The 23,970-nt window shown below is 41.6% G+C and overlaps 1 protein-coding gene across 2 annotated transcripts in view; it reads left to right on the forward strand.

The window, feature by feature from the left end:
• The window catches only part of JAG2 (jagged canonical Notch ligand 2), a 71,975-nt gene that overhangs the window by 13,558 nt on the left and 34,447 nt on the right, over nt 1-23,970 (forward strand). For both annotated transcript variants that reach the window (XM_075843809.1, XM_075843810.1), the window contains exons 3-5: nt 16,192-16,246; nt 21,475-21,729; nt 22,130-22,190. In XM_075843809.1, coding sequence (XP_075699924.1) covers nt 16,192-16,246; nt 21,475-21,729; nt 22,130-22,190 — 371 coding nt within the window. The remainder of the gene's footprint in view (nt 1-16,191; nt 16,247-21,474; nt 21,730-22,129; nt 22,191-23,970) is intronic.

The following is a 23,970-nucleotide window of genomic DNA, read 5'->3' on the forward strand; positions in this document are numbered from 1 at the left end:
TTTTGTCACGTGAGTTCTGGAATGGGGTTCTCTGACTTACAAAAATAAGAAACTTTCAAATAAGGCTTCATTCACGTCTGCGTTGGGACTCCGTTCATGGGTTCCGTCAGACCTTTCCGTCAGGGGAACCCCTGAATGTAAACCATAGCTTTCTGTTTGCATTTCCATGGATTTCAATGGTAATGCTTCTGCTGCTAATTGTTTCCATTTTGTCTCCGTTCCGTAAGGTTTCAGTTTTATTTATTTTTTTGGGCAAAATCAATAGTGTAGTAGACTACGCTATTCCGCTGAAAAAAACTGAAACCTTACGAAATGGAGACAAACGGAAACCTTAAGCAACGGAGGCATTACCATTGAAATCAATGGTAATGCAAACGGAAGGTATGGGTTCCCCTGATGGGATAGTCTGACGGAACCCATGAACGGAACCCTGACACAGATGTGAGCGAAGCCTTATAGGGATTAGAAATTCTGAACTGTAGCGGTTTGTGTCCTCTTTTTCAGGGCCCCTCTCTGTCGTCCGAAATGAAAAGCCGCTACAAAGAGCAGATCTCCCTCTGAAGGACCTGGCATGTCCGTATGTTAGATGGAGAGCCTCTTGATTTTTCTATAGGAACGGTGCAATTCACGTCCCCCTGTGGTGGCGCTACAGGGGAGTTTAACACTTTCTGCTGGGTTTCATCACCGATTTTTACGGCTGACCTTGTGATCCGCTTATTGTCGAGGGGGCCTTTTTACTCAAAAGCTGACAACCCCTTGGATTTGGAAGCTGCAAAGACTGTAATAATGCTTTCTCTTGTAGATTATGAATTGCTAGAAACGACATTAAAGGGGTTCTCTAGATTAGAAAACCTATTTTAACATATCCTATTAGGGAATCCTGAGTTAATACAGGGGGGGTCCCCTGTTCAGGATCCTCATCTCTTGGCCGGAGTGGAGTGTCTTTCACTCTGGGGGACCAATCCTGTCCTGCAATACACATGCAACCCATTAATCTGAATGAATAGGCACTGGGTAATGCTTAACTTGCCCTGGGGTGGCACTGCAGGGAAATTGAACACTTTCCACCACGTTTCTCTACAGATTACAGTTGATTGCTCAGGACCCCAGCATAAGGACAGTTTGTGAGCAGTTTGCTTTGGACAATCGGGTCTTGACAATAGAGAACCCCTTTAATACTCCTTCATTCTAAGTTGGTGTCTAAATTATTTCACTTCCATTATTTAAATCCTTGGAGATGGAAGACGAAGGATAGGATCCAGGTAGCCTATTTCTTCTCTTGTCTAGAAGAAAACAACCCAAATAGTCTACGGAAGCTTTTATTACCGGGCCATAAAGTGACGCTGGCTCTGAAATTAAACAATGTGTTGTCCATCTTTGGACTAGGAATAGTTTGTGCAATTAGGAAATTGCTGAAACCTGTCCTCAAACTATGAACATTTTATCGTTTAAATACTCTGATGTGGTTCTATTTGATCCCCCTCTATGAAAGAGGATCTACTAGCTGAAATATGCTTCCCTATGTAAGACCAGCTACAGGTCCGTACTCCTATTATCCAAAACGGCACAAAATTTAGTTCTGCTTTGGTAAAAGAAGCGATGAAAGAATTCTGTGGACTCCATTATGAGCTTGTTATATTTCAGAGAGGTGTGCTCCCCCCCCCCCCCCCCGCACCTCTCCGCAGTGTCAGACTGCTGTGTTTGCACATATACACAGCAGTCTGTCAGTCACTGCAGAGCAGGGTGGGGGGGGGGGGGGGGAGTGTTCCCTTATGAATACAGCAGACTCCTAACTAAATCCGCTATATTCTTTCATCGTTCCTATTACCCAAATGACAACATTATTTTGTGTTTTGGATAATTGGTGTATGGACCTGTAGATGTAATATGCTACCCATACATCGTGCTGACGGATACACTTTAACTCAGAATTCCCTAATTGGGTATGTCAATGTGTTTTCCAATCTCGACAACCCCTTTAACTTGACGTCTACCTCTTCTAAACTGAACGTCTGTGTTTTTGAAAAAAATTCTCTGCACTTTTCTCCTTTTTGCAAGTCCCTTTTTGAGACCAGTATGTAAGATGAGCTGTAATATCATAAGTAAAGCTCCACTGCAAGTTGATGGGAAGCAGATCAGCCGCAAGAAACCCTCCATTCTCATAATTTACATTGTCTGCTTCAAATAGGAGACGCTGGCTTCTCTCCCAGGCCCTCTGACAGCTGCCGCTACACCTTACCCACATGTGTTAACCAAAGTACTGCACGGGCGACACGTCTGCTGACTCTGAAGGAATAAATATTGCATTGTGTATTAGTGTTTCTCCGGAATGGTGCACAGAGCGAGTATTGTTGATGTTACAGCTCTTCTGCATTGTCTGTATGCAAAATGGTACACTGGCATCATAGAAATGTTTAAAGGGCTAGTAAACCTGATGGATGTACTGGGAAGTTTTGCAGTCATGTGATATTTGCACTTATGAGCCCAACTTATACATCACTGTTTAAAACACCCTAGAGCTCTTCTGAGTCCAAATTTGTAGTCTGCCCTTTTTTGAGGAAATCTGTCCGGCATACAGAAGTCCTATGTAGTCCAAGAACACGTACCGCACGTTTGGCCATATAAACAAGCTGTTACTCCAAGTGTCATTTATTTTGGAATCTGCAAAGATCTTCATTATTTTTTTTTTAACTAGGCTGACTCGGATCTATACACTACTAAAGGGAATGATAAAAAAATCTATTTTGTGACATTTTTTTAATTTTATTTGGCGTTTAGGATTATGGTTCCCCGTGAAGTCTTCCTACAGGGTTAAAATCTTCATGGATCGTCCCTGTCCAGGTCAACTGTGGCCCAAACGTAGACCTTCTTATAGATTATTCGGATGTTTCCGACAGTTGCTCCCGGTCCTTGTGGTGGTGTGTTTTTTGTTTGTTTTACAGACCCTGAAAATGCCATGCCATCTGGTGACTTCCCGCTTGTGCCTACTTTTTTTTGATGGTTGGAATGTTAACCATTGGGTTCTAGACTAATAATGTAATGGCCTTAAAGGGGTTGTCTACGTTGAGGGCTGTTTTTTCTTTTATACTGATTTATCCACAGGAATAGGTCATCAGTATATGATCAGTGGGGGTCCGACACTCAGACCCAACACTGATCAGCTGTTCTGGTCGCCGCAAGCAAAAGGCTCACTCATTTATCTTCCTGTAGATAGTTCATCAATATAAAAAAAACAGCCCCCAACCTGGGAAACGCCTTTTAAGATGCAGCAAGTTATAAGATATAACCTGACCATTGCATGACGTAGGAATGTAATACATCTAACCAAGTGCACAGAGGTGTTTTGCAGCTTGCTAGTGTTTATAGGCCTGGCTTTGGACTGGTGCCGCTCTGGCTTGCACGCTCGAAGACGTAGTTATTTATAGGACATTCAAAACAGATAAAAACAAGGACATTTATTCAAAAACACCGAAAAAGGCCATACTTACAAATGGACACAGCCAGGTCTGGAACGCTGATGAAGGCGAGTGAGCAGGTGCTTTAAATAATAATAGCCACTCCCACTAGTCTTGAGGGGAGTGGTATGTGGTGCATGGGATGTGTAGTAAGAAATAATAAATGAATAGTGTATGTGCAAGTGTAATAATGTGAGTGAAATATAGGGGGCAGTAATGAGTGAAGTGCCTAAAAAATAAATGAATAATGGGATGCAAGTGTGTGAAACATGGAGGAATAGTGTGTAAGTCATGAGGCGCAACGTGACTAGCCAGGTAGAAGCCTATTTGTGACGCCTTGATAATTCATAGAGCGGGCTACCCTGCTTGCTAGGCCAAACAACAACACACCATGCTCTCCCAGCATCAAAGACCTGGCTGTGTCCAAAAGAAGCGAATATAAGTAATAATGAAAAATACCTGGGGTATTAGTGATCATTTTGGCCAAAAGGACGCAAGCTCGCAATCCACGACAAGGATCCCCAGACTTGCGAGTCCCTAACTGGAGCGAAAAGCTCCTGATGTACAGACAAAACAGATAAAAACAAGGACATTTATTCAAAAACACCGAAAAAGGCCATACTTACAAATGGACACAGCCAGGTCTGGAACGCTGATGAAGGCGAGTGAGCAGGTGCTTTAAATAATAATAGCCACTCCCACTAGTCTTGAGGGGAGTGGTATGTGGTGCATGGGATGTGTAGTAAGAAATAATAAATGAATAGTGTATGTGCAAGTGTAATAATGTGAGTGAAATATAGGGGGCAGTAATGAGTGAAGTGCCTAAAAAATAAATGAATAATGGGATGCAAGTGTGTGAAACATGGAGGAATAGTGTGTAAGTCATGAGGCGCAACGTGACTAGCCAGGTAGAAGCCTATTTGTGACGCCTTGATAATTCATAGAGCGGGCTACCCTGCTTGCTAGGCCAAACAACAACACACCATGCTCTCCCAGCATCAAAGACCTGGCTGTGTCCAAAAGAAGCGAATATAAGTAATAATGAAAAATACCTGGGGTATTAGTGATCATTTTGGCCAAAAGGACGCAAGCTCGCAATCCACGACAAGGATCCCCAGACTTGCGAGTCCCTAACTGGAGCGAAAAGCTCCTGATGTACAGACAAAACAGATAAAAACAAGGACATTTATTCAAAAACACCGAAAAAGGCCATACTTACAAATGGACACAGCCAGGTCTGGAACGCTGATGAAGGCGAGTGAGCAGGTGCTTTAAATAATAATAGCCACTCCCACTAGAAATATATTTCACTCACATTATTACACTTGCACATACACTATTCATTTATTATTTCTTACTACACATCCCATGCACCACATACCACTCCCCTCAAGACTAGTGGGAGTGGCTATTATTATTTAAAGCACCTGCTCACTCGCCTTCATCAGCGTTCCAGACCTGGCTGTGTCCATTTGTAAGTATGGCCTTTTTCGGTGTTTTTTATTTATAGGACATTGCAGTGAGAACTTGATTCGAGGTCCTTTCACTTATACTCCTGTATTCTTTATCTAAATGCCACGAACACGTGTCCAACCATTTTTTTTGTTTTTCCTTTTATAGTCAGTTTTTGACAGGTTAGGTGTTTTTTGTTTTTTACTTCTGATTCCCCCCCCCCCCCCCAAAAACAAACCCAAAACTTTACAGCATGTCCTCGTGTTCCTTTGTGATAGATTTGTATCTTGCTCAGAAATTGCGAAACGAGTCATCACAGATGTTGTAGCATGCCAGGGCCCTATTTTTGCACAGTCAAGTTAATACGAGGTCAGGTAGGTGAGCCAATCATAATACGCTCACTATTTTATTTCCGAGGTCATGTGGGGATTTCTCTTTTGTCAGATAGAAATAAATAAATTAAAAATAAATATAAATATATATATATATATATATATATATATATATATATTACACACACACACACTTGTGTTCGGTCTGCTGTGTGTTTGCCAACCGTTCAGGATCTCCACAGAAATCAGTAGGATGCCCTTTGTGTCCAAATGTGGGGTGGCAAAATACCAAGTGCCTCTTGCTGTAATAGAAACCATGTACATCGGTTTACAAAAAAGCAGGGCATGATTACATGACACCCCTAGAAATTGTCATAAAGCTTTTCCAAGCTCCTAATTGCTCAATCCACCTAGATCAGTGATGTCCGGGGGCTGCATGTGGCCCTCGTGCCTGATGTGCCATCCACCGGTGAAGGCACGTCCGTACGGTGTAGTTGCGACCCCCAGGATAATAAGGCATGAGTGCTACTGTGCGCTGGGTCCTCTCCCCACCATAACCGAATGCCCCCCTATTATAGAAGCCATGTGGTATTTTTTCCATCCTTAAAATGTTGTGTTTATGTAGATGTAAGCTTCTGTTAAATGCCTGTGGTCTGTCCCTTCTATATGTATTTTGTACCCTCAATATGTCGGATTAATTATCACTGCCTTACATGTTCGATAGATGTGTCCTGAAAGACATATCTGCCTAGTTTTTCATCTGAATTACTAGGCAAAAAATTTCATTCCGTACGCTAAATCTTTATTCAGACCGTGTGTGAAAAGTCAGTTTTTCAGGGCTAATTCGCACCTGTGCAGGACCTGTTTTCATTGATCCCTCGTAGACTTGAGTCTATTGAGGGATCCGTGAAAACGGGCAAAAACAGGACGTCCTATTATTTTCACGGGCCCTTCACGCTGTCCATTAAAACAGCCATGTGAATAGCACCAAAGAAATACATGCAGCCGTGTGACGGCCGTCGCGTGAACTATTTGTTGGCCACCATATTGGTATTGTTTTTATGATTGAACGGAGAACCCCTTCCTACATGATACAATTTTTTTTGTAACTACTTCAGATAAAGAAACTGGTGGTTTATTTTAGGTGCAAATGCTCTATAATGTACATGGATAAACCAGCTCATGTACTCCTTGTATTTGTCTTGGAGCTATTCTAACATGTTGTAAATTTGCTGTAAGATGTAACCTTAATCAACCCAGAGAGATGTGTGAAATATTTATGCATGGCGAGCAAGCCGTGACAATAAAACACTTCTCCAGATAATACTGCCTTGAATTGATACTCCGTGTTCTCATAAATATTGATTCATCCTACAAAATTGCAGCTACCGCTCTGCAGGCGATATATCATGGTTGGGAGATGACTGGTAACTTTATACGCTCCCATCATGCTCTTCTGCATAGACCAAATAATATGGGTGTAACAATACAGGTGCAGAGGAGCAGTTATACACTGGCCCTAGAGCCCTCAGGGGCCCACTGGTCCCTCTGCCGCATAAGAAACCAATATTATGAATGGCTCTTTATAGGTGTAGGGTCCTCATTGGGGCACCAAGAGCTTTAAACGGGCTATCCTACCACAACGACTTATTACCTCTCCACAGGATAGGTGATAAGGGTCCCAATGATCAACATAATAGAGGTCCGGAGTCCACTGAATAAACCGAGTGGCAGTAGTACATGTGCGCTGCGGCTCCATTCATCTCTATAGGATTGCCAGAGTGCTGTCTCCGGCTTTCCCATAGAGCATAAATGGAGCGGCAGCGCACATGTACTACTGCCACTCGGTTTATTCAGTGGACTCCGGACCTCTATTATGTTGATCATTGGGACCCTTATCACCTATCCTGTGGATAGGTAATAAGTCGTTGTGGTAGGATAACCCGTTTAAAGCTCTTGTGGCCCCAATACGTGATCCATTACAGGGCACTACACCTACAATGAGCCATTTATAATACTAGTCTCTTATGTGGCAGAGCAGCCAATGGGCCCCTGAGGGCTCCTGTTGATCGTTGGGACGTGCAGCGGTCAAACACATTACCTATCCTGTGGATAGGTGATTCTTTTGTTGTGGTGGGAGAACCCCTTTAAGTTACTTTATGCAGTGGTCCTCCAATCCCCCTAGTGAGATAAAGCACAGCAGCGTGTTGGCAAGTTCCAGACCCCACTCGTGGTATCTACTCCCCAGTGACTGTTCACAGATCTGTGAGACTATATAATTAATAGCTCCTTATACATTAACTTGCGCCTAATAAGGTTAGTTAACTCGCTGACCCTGTTTTTACACCCCCCCCCTTTTAATTTAGGGATGTGTAAATAAGCCGGAATATTTGAAGTGAAGCAATCAAAGAGACTCTGTGAATGTATGACATGAAAGCGTCATTTTCTTCTTCTAAAGGTTGCCAGGAATAAGCAATGTTATTTGATACTGGTGGGATCCAACTACACTAGAGACTGCAAGCTGTTAGAAACTAGAGCGAGGAAACGCATACCAGTAGGAATGACAATTTAACCTTGAGACGGAGCGCTGTTCTGCTGTGCCTTTTATTCTCCGCTCTGTGATGCTGCTTCCTTGCAGGCGAAAATAAATATGCCTGACATATATGATCTGGTGAAATATCCGCGTCAGCAAAATGAGACGTTTCTCCGTGTCCTTTCAATGATACTCATACAAAGGGGGAGCAAGATAATGGGACATAGGGGTTGTACACAGGGATAGTTCTGTTGCATCGTTTCACTACGTACTTGGCACTGCCACTTGACTGGTCGTAAAAAGATGATTCACTGATCCTTGGAAGGAATATGAATAACTTACAATGGTGATTCCTACATCCATGTGTTGCATGAAAGGACTGTGCCTCATATTAAAGCGCTATCTCGGGTGTAGACCTTATCGCTACATGTACAGTGGTTTTTGGCCGCTTAGGATCCGTTCTTTAGCCGACCTATGGGCTGATTGGAGAAGAGAACGACAGTATGTAAGGGTGGGAACTGTGTTTTTTTTTTTTTTTTTTTCCCCCAAAACTAGCCAACCTACGTATAGAGTCTTTTGACCCAAGCGCCTAGAAATGTTTTGTTACCCAACTTTTTGCTTTACCGATTAAGGTCTATAGAAGTTCTTATTGTTTGGCTACAGAACAATGATCAGACTGGCTCCTGAGCTGGTCAGACTGACTACTTATTCCTATAGTAATATACTTATGCCTGCTCTGCAACTTTGATAATGTATGAGATGTTTTAGTCCAAGTTTGGATGAATCCCAGGAGCCACCTGGAAATTTGGATTTGGCAGACATGCTATTGAATGTTTTTGTGTCTATGAAAGTTCTTCGTGCTAAACGCTTATTCCATGAGTGGTCCAACTGACCTGTAAAGTTTGGAGTATTCTGCCCAGTCCAATTTCTCGAGCAAAGGACTTCTTATGGTGGAATTCCTTTTAGACTCTGGGTCTATGAATTAAATTGGGGTTCAACTCGCATAATGTCTCCTTAATATCTATGAACTTTTTGCACTTGACCAAAACAAAGGATAAAACTGTTAATAGGCAAAATGTTGTGGGTCAGTCATTCCATAGATCAACACGAGAACAGGTCAGGCATTGTCCACCTATAATGCCCTACTTAAATGGGTGGACTCTAAATGAAAAGGGTACCCATTCCTTTTCAGAAGTGGTCCATCATCCGTCATCCGTTATCTGCGGTCTCTTCTGTAAACTAATAGTAACAGGTAAAACATAGGTTTGGACTGTGGCTGCAGGGGGGAGAACACGAGGCTGGATTCACAGGTGGAGTGTTATTTCACCGCTGGATTCGCCCTTTGCAATGCAGAGTGAAATCTGCTGCGTTTCTGCATCAAAATCCACATGTAACATCTGCAGCAGAAATATACCGTATGCCATGTTTGAATCCAACCTTATTGACCTAGTCCATCGTGTACTGATGCGTTGCATGCATAAGGGAGCTGGGTACATTTTCTGTAACTTGGTGCGTTGCATGGTCCACGTCTGTATCTGTAGTCTGGGCTGAAATGTTGGCGTTGTATGGATCATTTTCAGAGAGAAATTTTTATTACTGATTTAGTCTCGCCAGATTCGAGCTTCACCTACCATTAAAGTGCATTGCCTGAACGAATTTCCTAGGATTTTCACATTGGACTTCACATTGTGCGTTTTTGAAATGCTTCAACTGTAAACCTATGACTAGTAAATTAAAAACCACGTTGCAGCTGAAACGCTAAGTAAAACCCCATGGGTATTTAAAAGAATGTATGGGTTTTCAGATGTGCTGTGTTTCTTTTTTTCTTTTTTTTTTTTTTTTTTTTTTTTTCTCCTGCATTTAAGAAAACACAACCGAAATGCTCAATGTGGACCCAGCATAATATGGAACGGCCATCGTATATTAATTTTTTTTATTCATAATGTTAAAAAATGGGCAAAATATTGTAGACTCTAGAAGCCACATAAACCACTCCATGAGCTATATTGATTTTTTTTCTAACATCCTGGCAGTAGCATACTCCTGTGGTTCACAAAGTCAAATTATTAGTATTTTTTTTCTTTACCTGCATTTCCGAGGCAAAGACTGTAGTTGGTACCTGTGGGTGATTGCTGTGCTAATTTACCTTTAGGCCTAATGCACACGAACGTAGTGGTTTTGCGGGCCGTTTATCCACAGAAAACCTTCTGTATTCCACCCGTGTCACCAGTATTCACGGATCCGCAAGAAAAAGAACTGATGTCAATAGTTCGTCACGCTGTGAATCCGGACAGTAAGATAACTTTTCCTGAGCTTTTGCAGACCAGATTCGCAGCCCCCACACTGATCTGGGAATGTCATGGCTCCATAGAAATGAATGTGTCCGTGTGCTATCCGCAAAATTTCGGATAGCGCATAGACACAAACTTGCGGTCATGTGCGTAGGGCTTTAGACCTAGGATATGGAGTAATGGGTTGAATTTGGATTCAGAAATACTTTTTGGTTTAGTCTTTCCCAAAACTTTCCTGTAACCCATCATGGTCCAACTTGTTAGGTCCATCATTAACTGGAACTTATACATACAGAAAAGCTTCAATAATGTTAATGTGCTGAATATTATCTGGTTCTTGCCATCTCGGAAGTGTGAAATATGGCAAATGCCTATTAAATCGGGACTAAACTACCACCTTGGTATCTACTTCCAGCCAACGTGCCTGCGTGTAGACCAGAGCGTATTTACCCTTTGGTTGCCCATGTAGTAGTATTCAATTTTCCTTTCTGAAGTGTAAGGTACAAGTCTCACATTGAGGAAACCACAAGTATTCGGAGGTAGACCTGGTCACACTTCATTTACTCAACAAACTTTTCAGTCAAGTTTATACTTGAAGGGATTACTGTGGAGTTTGCCCACACTTTTGCTCTTGCCAACTATTTGGTCCCTATTGTACAAAGTTGAAAAAAATAATTTTATAAGAAACCGTTTCATTGTGTCAACACTTGAGTTTACCTGTAAGTGGAGAAGCAAGTGCTTGCATCTTGAGTGCAGGTTTTCAAAGACAGACCGGCCCTACGGCAAGAGGAAAATTGGGATATGGTGTCGGGGTGGAAGCACAGCTGCTGCAGACAGTTGTCACGTTCTGTTCTGCGTCTTGTCCTCTTGTGACTTGAGAATTATCCAGTTGTGAAGATGAATATTTTAACTTGTGGGATGTAGACAGACATCAGGGCACACGTTTAACCAGCATGCACTGTGAACGTATTGTAGAATATTATATATAGCTTATATGTGCATGTGCAAAATTGGAGCAACTGCTTGAGGTACATGCCACAAATTATTTGAATTTTTTAAGGTCCTGCGATTTTTTTTTTTTTATATATATATTTTTTTTTTTTATTTCAATACATACATACATACATACATACATACATACATCCATCCAGCAGCACCGGTATGGTGTGGGTGCAAGCCCAAGAGATTAGACCAAAATCTCAATTGTGTATAGAACAAATAGGCAGCACTCCGTTTGTAAAGGTGAAAAAAGAGGGTACTTTTAATGTCCCATAAGCAACGTTTCCGCTCCTTCCCCTGGAGCCTTTTCTTCCCCTGGCTTGAGAAAGGCTCCAGGGGAAGGAGCTGAAACGTTTCTTATGGGACATTAAAAGTACCCTCTTTTTTCACCTTTACAAATGGAGTGCTGCCTATTTGTTCTATATATATATATATATATATATATATATAGGTTGTTTTTTGTTTTGACATTTTGTATTTATGCACTCACGTTTTTTTGTTTAGGTTTTAGCGACCTTTTTTGGTACTACAGATCCATATTTTATATATAAAACTGTCCATATACCATGCATATTGTATATATGCCTAATAGAAGTACGTATCTTGAACATTGTACAATATGTATGAATGCTTTAGACCTCTATACATGAAGATCTTCTTGCCTGGCTGCGTAAAATATGGTACAACGTGTGTGCATGTTCTTTAGGAGATATCGATCTATCATTTTGCTTATTTTTATGGTCTAATGATCCTCTTGCTTTCTTGGTTCCCGGTACGCTCAGCCCCCCCCCCCCCCCACAGGTGTAGCAGTGGGTGTTTTTACGTCAATAAGCCCATAATTCAGGATGTCTGCTTGGATGAGCTCCATAGTCGTATAATAATGGTCACCAAGGAGCTTCTTCATGTTGGCAGGAGATAGGAATAGGCTTTCAGTTCTGATAAATAGATCTCATTTGTCGTTTCAGAAAGAAGGAAAATAATGGCTGTCAATACGTGTTTCTCTGCTGTACAGTCTGTTCCGTCTTAAATGTCCTGACTCTTCCGGTTCTTCTAATCATTGTATGTGCAATCTCTCCCGATCGGTCATTTTTGTAAATATGAATGACTCCTGGACATTCTGTTATGGAGAAAAGGAACTCAAGAGTGATGGGGATTAATCTCACAACTTCTATGTAGACCTGTTGTGGGGCTACAAGCCACAGCACGTTCGTTCTTGTAGCATCTTGGGCTTGTTGCAGGGATGACAAATCCCCCTAGAGCAGTAATTCCCAGACTTTTTACCATGGAGGAACCCCCGACAAAGTTATCCTCTTGGGGAACTTCTACAACTACCGTACAAATGTGACATCTGTTACTGTCTTTTTGCCAACTCTCCACTAGGTACCAGATAGCCGAGGCACCAACCGATTCGCTAATGGCCCCTTATCTACTGATGTCTGTGGGGTTACATGCACACGACTGTTCGTATTTTGCGGCTCGTAAATAAGGGATCCGTTGTCCGTTTTTTGCGTTCCACGTATGGCTTGAATAAGCGAGACCGAGCTTCAAACACGGATAGGAGTAGGACCTGCTCTGAGTTTTGCAGGCTGGCACCCCCATGGATCAGTGGAAGCCATGGTAGAGTGCACGAGGCCATAGAAATGAATTGGTCTGTGTGCGATCCATTTAAAAAAAAGAAGCTGTGTGCATGTAACCAATGTTACAATGTAAGGGTGGATTCACGCGTTGCAGAAGTGTCTGTGACTGAGAAACCGTTCTATTCCTCTTAGTAGGGCTGTTTATTGCACGTGGATTTGTGTAAGTTCGTTCAGATCAATGGGACCGGCACAGAAATTTATTTAACAAAACTTGCAATGTGAGTCCTCCCTAAGGGTATGTCCACACGGGCTAGCTCAGCCATTTTTCAGGCTACAAACATCTGCCCATTGATTTCAATGGGAAATACGGCGTTCTGTTCCGATGGGACGTTATTTTTCGCCTCCTTTTTAAAAAGACGCCCTGTAAAAAGTGCATGTCACTTCGTGAGCTGTTTTTGGAGCAGTTTTTCATTGACTCAATAGAAAAACCGCTCCAAATACGGCCGTAAAAAAACGCTTGTTTGATTCCAAACTGGCTGAAAATCAGCTGGTTTCCCTTGATAACCGGTCCGTATTTTCAGCTGTTTTTTGTTAAGCGTGTGAACATACCCTAAGGGTATGAACACACTGCAGCTTTTCTGCAACGGATTTGTTGCGGAAAATCTGCAGCGTATTACAGTAGCAATAATGCAGATTTTAACAAATTTCATCCACACACGGCGGAGGAAAAAAAAAATGCACATCGACCTGCGGTGCGCTCTCCTCAACCGCAGCAGGTCCATTAATGCTGCGGAATCGCAGCTCTTCTGTTGCGGGCTTTCCCCATTGCACTCAGTGGAGTGCGTAAACCCGCAACAAAGTGGTGTGTGCGTTGCGACATGCGGCAGAATCACAGATTCCACCGCAAAAATCTCAAGTAAGAAGGTTACCCAGAGTTCCCTGCTTCTCCAGTCCAGCCTCCTGGGGTGACGTTTAATCCCATGTGACCGCTGCAGCCAATCACAGGCTGCAGCAGTCACATGGCCTGCAATGTCGTCCCATAAGCCGGACTACGTGCAGAAAAGAGGGAGGGGGGTAAGTATAGAAACAATTTTTTTTTTAAATTTACCTGAGCTGCTTTACGCAGCAGAAACTCCGTCATGAGCACGTGGTTTCGAACCCTAAGGGCTTGTCTACACGTAACAAAATTGCTGCGTATTTTCCATCTGGAATTTCGGACAGGACATACGCAGCAGAATGCAGTAGCTGCATAGTGGATGAGATTTAACAAATCACATTAACACGCTGCGTAAAATTTGTGAACCGAAATTGATCTACAGTATTTTTCGGAGCGCAGCATGTCCATTCCTGCTGCGGAAAGTGGACAGAATTGCTGCTTTTGTTCAGAGATGTCCCCATCCCCCAACATTTAGAATAATGCAGCAAAATCCGCACCATTTTCTGCAGTAAAAAACGCAGGCAATGGTGCAGTTTTTCTGCAGAGGAATATATGCTAGTTTTAATCGAAATTCTGCAGTAATTTTCTTAAGCCATTCCGTTGTGTGGATAAGCCCTAAAAAGTTCTTATTATTGGGCCACTTAAAGGTGCGGTCACAAGCGGCAGATTTTGTTGCAGAAGTTTTTGCTGCATAAAATTAGTTCTAATTCTCGGCATAGAATTTGCAGCAGAACATGCGCCTGCTGCAGAAACCACCACATTCAGATGAAAACTGCTTTTCAGTCGCAGAAGTTTCAGCAACAAAATCTGCTGCTGCTAATTGTTCACACTGCAGATAAATGCAAGTAAACTTCACACTAAGCCCTTATTCACACGAACGTGTGATACGCGTGTGATTTTCACGTGCGTCGCATGGACCTATAAGTGATTGGGGCCATTCAGACTGTCAGTGATTTTCACGCAGCGTATGTGCGCCGCGTAAAACTCACCATGTCTTATACTTGACCGTGTTTCGCGCAGCACGCGCCCATTGAAGTCAATGGGCGCATAAAAATCTCACACGGAAGGACTGCCGGGTGCCGCGCAACAGCAGTAGGAATGAATGAAAACCGAAAAGCACCACCTGCTGTCATAATGATGCCGGCTGCACGAAAATCACGCAGCCACACACCATATACAGATGACACACGGAGATTTTGCGTGCGTAAAACTGACACACTTGTGTGAATAAGGCCTTATATCTCGTTTCTAGGTGCTGATTTTACATTGCGATGTGTGAAACAAGTGCTAATTTTATGCTGCAGATTTTGTTTCGGCTTTTTATTTATTTATTTTTATAAAGAATTGTATCCGACAAGGACATGCAGCGGATTTTAAAGTCCTGCAATGCAGATCAATTTACGTGTAGCTGAGATTACTTGGGGTTGTTTACTTTGCTGGTACTGTATTACGCTGCAGATTTGCCGCAGGAAAATCTGTGTGGCACATCCGTGCGTAATACGCATCATGTGCATTTGGCCTAACTGGCTTTTTAATAGACCGTATATTGTCCATCCCTGACTTTTTGCCATTTGGGAAGTACTTGTGCTATTTCTACATCAGTAGGGCAGTCATGTTCTACCTACCACAACCTCAAAAATGTCTCCTTTTGAAAGTTTGTTCCTTGCATAATATTTAGGACTGTGACCTAATAGTCCTTAGAGGACATGTTCTCCTCCATTGTCTACAGGGCTGTAAAAAAGACAAATATAAGCCTCTACACAGACAACCTATAGCTTGACACCTCTTCCTAGTTGGTCTACTGGCTAGATATTTTATTGTAATATTTTTTGAGCCTTGCCGTGTGCCTGTTTTATTTTGAGCCGGCTTCGCCTTTTTTGCATTCACACCAAAAAAACCTACAACTTGGATTCATAAACGATACATTGATGAGAATCTAAAACCTTTTTAGTGAAGTTGACTTCAATTGTGTATGTGGTTGGTTCTAAATTGGGCGTGACATCGACGTCATATCGGCTATAGCGGAATGCTGCCGCTTGTCAATGGCGGAAACCATGTTTGCATCAGGGGACCTTGACCAAAGTGCAAGTTCCTTTTAGTGCATAGATCGAAGGCCGTCCTTGATCTGTTACATATTAAGGACTGTTTATGGTTCTTCAGCTTTCTTGGAGGTATCAATGTTCTACCTGTAAACCCATAATGATCTAAAGCATGACCATTATTACTGTTCACACTAGAACCTCAATTTTGTTGTAGAAACGTGGCTCCCCTCTGCATGATGACCCAAAATGTGGTGCATTGTCCTATCCAACTGTGTCAGTATCAAAGCTACCATGCCCTGGTGTGACAAGAAAAACCCCTAATTTTGGGTACTCCATCTTTGAGAAACCTTACTGCAACAAGGTCATCCATGTACATCTGTAACAGTAATAGAAAGCACATGTTATAAAAGTAATACAATAGTAAATTAATACCTTTAATGGACTTCTATGTATCGGCTTATAGATTTATTTGTGCTATTTATTCTGTTTTTATATCTGTAGGAGCAGACTTGATTGTGGCATCTTTATTTTGGTGACCATTTTAATTTTCCTTTTTTTTTGTCCACTTTTCAGAGATCTTTCACATTAATTTTGGAGGCTTGGGACTGGGATAATGACACCAAAGTTGGTAAGTACCACTTCATCAGAATGTATGTGTAACTATAGAGATGAGGGGAGGGAGGAAATCTGTCTCTCGCTCTTGTGTTTTTTATATTTTTTTTTTTGTCTTTGTTTTTCCTTTTCTTGCTTTCTCACTCTCTATTTTTTTTTTTCTCTCCCATATTTTATACCATATCTAATATCTTTCTGTCCATTAATACTTTTTGGTGATGTCTTTTAAAGAGTGTAATTTTTACAATCATGACATCGCCGTAATGATGTTACAGTGTGCCAAGCACCTCTCCCAAGCTTACATCACAGTCACAACTAACAAGATCTCTGGGGACGGTGCTAATGATTTACTTGTAATGCTGTATGAATCTGGCTTGCTATCATTTAAATACAGGCATTTTGAAATCTGCTGGGAAATTTATTCCAGAAATGTTTGTGTTTTTTTTTTTTTTTTTAGAAATTGTATTTGGTTGCATGTAACAACTACTCTCTAAATGTGGCTGGATCTTATAAAGCTTCTTACTACAATTTCCCTTATTAATAAAAATCTATGGAAAAAGCATATTTTTTTTTTTGTGTAGGTAAATTCATTCGACCATTGTTGAAATGTAGGTTTAAACGGATTTACTGACCTGAATAGCGTGGTCTCCCTGATTCCACCATGGCTTTTTTTTTTCCCTGGACAACCCCCCCCCCTTATTCCAGATAGAGATATGGCCCACTGCTGTGTTGGCTCCCAATATGCTAATTTGCTGTAGTTAGCCATGTTCACTTCAGCAAATTACAAGCTGCCTGGTCTGATTGTTCAGCATCAGAGGCAGGGAAGTTAGCCCCACCCCATTGGCTAACTACAGCAAATCATATAGAGAGCCAATACAACAGTGGGTTGTATCTCTAAAACAGGGATGGGGGAGAGGGGTCCAGCCAAAAAAAAAAATCGCTGGATTCAGGGAAATGTGCTATTCAGGTCAGTTAACCAGTTCAACTTATGATCTAGTGACAGGTCTTCTTTAAGCCTTTCAAACCTATGGTTGTGTGGACGTAATCAAGCAATGTTGAAACCTGTTCTTTTAGGGTGTATTCAGCCGTTTAGGTACGGTTAGAACCAAATCCCAAAACGGCAAGCACTTTTCTCATGGTTTTTTTTTTTTTTTTTAATTTAAATGAGGTAACCACACCTCGACCGCAACATTGGAGTACACCTACTTTCCCGTAACTGGATGTCTCTAGGGGACACTAGGTAGTTTAACTACTTTTTGATCAAGCTTTCGTAAATTCAACTATGCTGTTGAAAATCAATGGTGGTCGTCAGTCCATTACATGCATTAGTGAACCGTAATATAATCTAGTGTATGGGTACTCTTACAATACATATGTCATTTGCCGGTGAGGCCTTTGTAACATGGCAACTTAGAGGAGCCCTGGTGGGCAGAAGGCGGGTGCGATTACACAACTTGTTGACCTAGGAATTCTTCAGGGCAACCTGCTTATTGCTTGAGGTTGCCTCAACCCAACGCTCAACTCCTACTTGATACTTGTTCGTGTTTGGACTGGGATGGTTGCACAATAGCTCCTTTCTTGTGGTAGTCGACATTTGAGTCAGTTTCACAACCAGTTGCATAGGTTTTATTCAAAGAATGGATGGTGAAATAGAATTTGGAGAGCGCAAATGAGTAATTTAATAACTATATAACGTTTTTATTTTTGAGACGTGTGTGTGTGTGTGTGTGTGTTTGCCTTTTTGTTACCTTTTATATTTTTTTCAATCAGCTTAAAGGGGTTGTCAGGATAAGAAATAGTTTTTTTTTTTTTTTCTTAGAAATGGCACCACTATTGTCCTTAGGCTGTTTGTGGTATTGCATTTACTGTAATGGGGCTAAGCTGCGAAACCAGATACAGCCCATGTACAAGAGTGGCGCTGTTTCCGAAAAAAGAAAAGTGTCACTTGTTTGCACACTTGTATTGTAACGCTTTTTTTTCTGCTCCAAATTGCTCTATGTAACTAAGCGGCTTGTTGCCCTCCATGGGAATAGTACACCTGCCAGTGTTTGCTGTGAACAGTCTTCATGATTTATTTATTTTTATTTATTTTTTTTATTTTGTTTTTGTCTTTTATACGTTTTTTTAAGCTGTTAACTAGTCGCCCAGAAGAACATGGTTTGAATAATTTTGGCGTTCGTGTCCAATACCCCACGTAGGCAAAGTGTATTCTGTATTTGTGAGACTTTTTTTCGTTTTACTGAATTCACTTTTTTTAAGAAGCTCCCAAAGCTTCTGTATGTCGGACATTACGTGTCTGCGATGTTAACCATAATGGTGTTCAGGCCCTAAAATTACTGCCAGCTCCATGAGGAAGCAACAAGGGCACTTCATAACAAGGGAGCTCCATTCCCGTTTAGTCTGCAGATGTATATTGGGGCGACTGAGAATTGCTTTAGATTTGTGTCTAAGCTAGAGAAGTATGTATTGACCTGATTAGTTTACTTCAGTTTTGGAAAACTACCCCTTGTAGGCAGGTTACGCTAAATGAAGTGGATCGGGAGATTGTGACTTCTAGTTACCAAAAATTACAGATTCTTCCAACGCGGATCTTGGCGTTGGTGCTCTACGGGGATGCTCAGTCGAAATAATAGACCGCTATTGATTTAGTGTGTGCTGCCATATTCTGTTGACCTCGGCGTGATGGTTCTCCCACCACAAACAGCGGATTAGGTGGGAAGGAGTCGTCTAGGGAAGAGACTCACCTGTCTTTAGCGTCTTTGAGCGGCTTCCACAATATGGAATGGGATTGTCTATGTAACCAAAAATTTGTCAAACTTGAACATTGCAATACATAGTTGTCCCTGTCAGTCAAGAGGGTTGTATTTTTGGGTGTCTGAGACATGTCTACAAGAGATGTTGAGGACAATTGGGACCTAGTTATGAATTCATTTGGAGATGACTGCTTAACAGCCATCTCTCCATTAAAATGAACCATTGCTTGGAGGTTTTTGGAACACGTTGATTTCACTGGAGAGTGGCTGCGCATTTGAGGTTTTCTTCATTAAAGTCCATCCCAAGACTCTTCATGCAGGACATATGGTGGACTCCAAACTCCTACGAATGTGACTCTTCCGAATCGTTTGATTGACCTGACAGTGGGATTAACCCTCTAATGCATTTCCTCTGTACCACATCTTGGACTACAGATGAGTTCATTATTGCAGATTTTTTCCCCCCATCAATGTCTCCCATCTTTCCTGCCTTTAGTCAAATTTGATCAAGAATCAGTCTACATGCGTCGGTACAAGTTTAGCCTGTCATGTGAGTGTCACATTTAACAAGAACTAAATTATCAGTCTGCGAAATGTTATTTTCTCAATTATATTGTCTGTCTGCTTCCAACGTGGCTGGAGCCCCGGTGTCTTGGTAAGAAAGCACTGAGGAGTCTACCGGCCAATCATAACCTGTTACTATTTTATTCGCACCGTGTTAATGGATGTGTTTTATTTACGGCTGTAATAAACGCTGTAAAAATCAGATTGTGGTAACGCTGCGAATGGCAATTTGTCGCGCCTGTAAACTCCCTTCAGATTTTGTTACCATAATAGAGATCAACTGGAACAGAAACAGATCCAGCTATGTACAGTGTATTTGAGTAACCCTAGCTACTGGCTATATATATATAATCTTTAGATATTTCTTTAAAGCTGCTGCTTTTATAGCCTTTTCCCTCTGTATTTATTTCCTCTGGCTAAAAGTGATTTGCCTCTTGCTGTCGTCAGACGGGTAGAGCAAGTAGTCGTATCCTATGTCGTGTCATCCGACCTATCAAACCTCATCTGAGGCCATCTCTTCTGAGATCCTCATTGTGTCCGCTGTGCTAGCTAGAATTTTGTAAATCTATTCACCAGGAAAATTGATATAATGGTGTCCACCGCATCCAACCAGGTTATAGTTGTCACTTCGAAAGTCTTACATGGAGACTGGGCCACAGGTCAGGTTGCCCCATGCCTTTTATGCATGAGAAATTTGCCCTTATAAAATTGGCAAACAAAGGATGACACGGAAGCCCTACTCTTCACCCCCAGATTCGGCGGAAGTAATGAAGTGGGAGGACCTTCTGTTCCAGGACGGGGCTGTGATTGCATGGCTCAGGAGGTGGAGCGTAGAGTAACATTATGATTTTTATTTTTACATGCCCCCCCCCCTCCAATTTTAACTATTCTGTATTAAATGTAGCTCCGTTATTTCCTGCTTACCTGTGTCTTTCAATACAAGTATACCTGCGCTTGCATGTAAGGCTGCCGCCCACCCTGGTTGTCTTTGTTTGCGCCCAGATGTTTTTTGTCTATGGCTGCTGATTTTATATTGACTAAGAACTATGCCTTTAGACCCAAGTTCTTGTGCCAACAGGCAACATTATAATAAATGCATAAGGCCATTGACACTTCATCTGTGCAATGGGGGAGGGGAGTCGGGGAAACGGAACAGTCTGAGAATGCAGGGATGAGGTATACAGTCTGTATCCTGTTCATGTTGTTGACTAGGAAATGCCTTCAAAAAGCAAAAAAAAAATTATGTACGGAATTCTACACTTTAAGTAGTTGTTAACTCCAAGCAAGAATACGTGTTGAGGGGTTGTTAAATGATTCCATTATTTTATCTTGGATAAGTCTTTACTGTGATTCGTGATGGGTGATTTAAGGAAAGCTTGTGCAAAATCTGTGTTAAATTGGATGTATAGAACTAGAACAGTCTGCACCCCCCCCCCCCTCTTCCCAGAAATGGTGCAATTATTTTCCATCTGGTGTTGCGCCTCAGCCCCCAGTGATGTGCATAGAGAACGGGAGACCTATAACAAAGATACAAATTAGACCCGTTTCTGGTGCTGCTTCAGTTGAGTACACTACTAACCACTTGAAACAGGAGGTCGTCGTGCCCCCATCCAATTATTGTTTTGTTTTTTTTCTTCTAACTTTTTGCTTTGTTGGCGTAGACTAAAATCCCTTTGCAAGTTCCATGAAAATAGGCACAAGATCAATTTAGAATGGGTCGTCTTCAAGGGCATGGTGTTTCCATATGGTACCTGTGTGGTCTTCACAATGGTCTATTTCTATTGACCTCTTATCACCTATTTATTGTGATTTATTTGAGCTCATACAGTTTTTGTTTTTCTCGTTTATCTAATTTAGTTGTCAAGGATAAGAGGTTTTACGAATATGTTTTTTTTTTTTTACATTTTTTTTTTCTCCCCTCTTGTAGACGAGACTCTTCTAATTGATCGTATTCCCTACGCTGGAGTCATCAACCCGGACGACCAGTGGACACCCTTGGTTTTACATGGCCATGTTGCCCACTTTGATGTTAAAATTAGAGTCAAGTGTGACGAAAATTACTATGGAGTTATGTGTAACAAGCTATGTCGCCCCAGGGATGACTTTCACGGTCATTACACCTGTGACCACAATGGAAATAAAGCCTGTATGGATGGATGGATGGGGGAGGAATGTAAGGAAGGTGAGTTACTGACCTGATTCTCAAAGGGGTGGTACAGGATTAGAAAAACATGGCTGTTGTCTTTCAAAAAAATCAGCACCGAACATGTCCTTGGGTTGGCTGGTATTGCAGCTCTGCTCTATTGAAATGAATGGCGTTAACCTGCTATACCACACATGACCTGTGGATGGTGTGGCACACTTTTTGGAAGAAGGCAGCAATGTTTTTCTAATCCTTAAAAACCTCCATTTAAAGTTGACCTAATAATCTGATTGTGATCCATAAAGTTTTTGTACTTTTTATTTATTTTTATTTTTTTATGGGGGTTTAGCATTGTTTTAATTTCAATTAGTTGTATTAATGCCTCAGTCTTCTGTTCATATAAACATTTTTCATCTAATAGAAGTGTCTTTTTCTGCAGCAATATGCAAACAGGGATGTGACTTACTGCATGGTGGATGTTCTGTTCCTGGAGAATGCAAGTAAGTTTATAGTTTTTATTTTGGTTCACGCTCTCTTGGAGGTGTAAATTGCCAAATTTAATGTAATAAAAATATCTGTTGTACGTTTTTGAAAATTTACGACATCAAAATGTTTTTCTTTGTTTATGACTTCACATTGGAGTTGGACGACGCGTTTTGGTTCTGGGATGTGCTAGACAGTGATTCATGCTTCTGTTTTGCCGGAGTCCTATAATTCCATCATATCCCCCTGACATGGATTCCTGGAGCACTGCCACTTTTTGTTTATCAGATGAAACCTGAAAATGTAATGAGGATGGGTATAGTTCATTCGTCTTGTGTTGCGGTATAGTCCTCGTACGTTTGTATTGTATACTGGTCGTAAACCCTTATAGTAAGGCATGTGGGCTACTCTTATGTATTCGACTGTGCCCGTTGACTTCTGACTTTTTTTTTTTTTTTTCACCCGGTGTTCTGAATTTTCCAAAATAATTTGGCAGTAACTTGATCAAGTAAGGTCCAATAAATGTGCTGTTCTCCTCAACTCTGCACTGACCCAGTGGGGTTGATAAGGAAAGCTCTGCCGTATGCAACGTATCTTCTATATTGTTTAGCCACGTCTTTCTGTCCAATTTACAGGTGTTGGCCATGTGCACATGTATGTTTATAACCACTATTGGTATAGATTTACAGGTATTTGTTTTTTTGGCTTTAACGACTTGAAATCCCCTCATGTAGTCTTGTCACCCATGGGCACATAGTCGTGGACAAAATTGTTGGTAGACTTCCATTAAAAGGAAAACTCACAATGGTCACTGAAATAACTGACAAAAGTAATAATACATTTTTCTAACTTACTGAAAATCAACTAATGTAAATCAGACATTGCTTTTGAATTGTGGTTCAACAGAAAAAACAAAAACAACTAATGAAACTGGCTGGAAAGAAATGATGGTCCCCTTAACTTAATATTTTGTTGCACAATCACTGCAAACAAACTATTTGTGTGACTCTCAATGAGACTTCTGCACCTGTCCACAGGTGTTTTGGCCTCTCCTCACGAGGACACTGCTCCAGCGGTCTCAAATGTGAAGGTACCTTCTCCAGACTGCAGGTTTCAGCTCCTTCAACAGATGTTCTATAGGATTTAGATCAGGGCTATCATGGCGATGGATGGTGCGATCTGACACTTATGTACCTTGACCTTGGAGTTCACCTCTAATCTCTTTGGAAGTTGTTCTGGGCTCTTGGTTACCATTTGTATTATCCGTCTCGGTTATGTTTTGGCAATCTGGAGCGAAATGTGCTGCCCAGTGTCAGAAAGTTTGGTCTCAGTCGCAGGTCATGGTTCCTCCCAACAGGATAATAGCCATTCTTGGATGTTTTCAGCTGTGTTTTAGGTTATTATCCTGTTGGGAGGACCCATGACCTGCGACTGAGACCAATCTTTCTGACACTGGGAAGCACATTTCGCTCCAGATTGCCAAAACATAACCGAGACGGATAATACAAATGGCAACCAAAGAGCCCAGAACAACTTCCAAAGAGATTAGAGGTGAACGTCAAGGTACATCAGTGTCAGATCGCACCATCCATCACCATTTTTATCTAAGTGGACTGAACGGAAGGCGACCGAGGAGGAAACCACTGTTGAAAGCAAATTATTAAAATAAAAAATAAAAAAGCCTGGAATTTGCCAAAATGCATATTGACAAGCCATAAAGCTTCTGGGAGAATGTTCTTTGGACAGTTGAGACAAAGCACAAGCTTTTTGGCAAGTGACATCAGCTCTACGTTCAGA

The sequence above is a fragment of the Rhinoderma darwinii genome, chromosome 12 (genome assembly GCF_050947455.1).
Source record: "Rhinoderma darwinii isolate aRhiDar2 chromosome 12, aRhiDar2.hap1, whole genome shotgun sequence".
NCBI classification, from domain to species: Eukaryota; Metazoa; Chordata; class Amphibia; order Anura; family Rhinodermatidae; genus Rhinoderma; species Rhinoderma darwinii.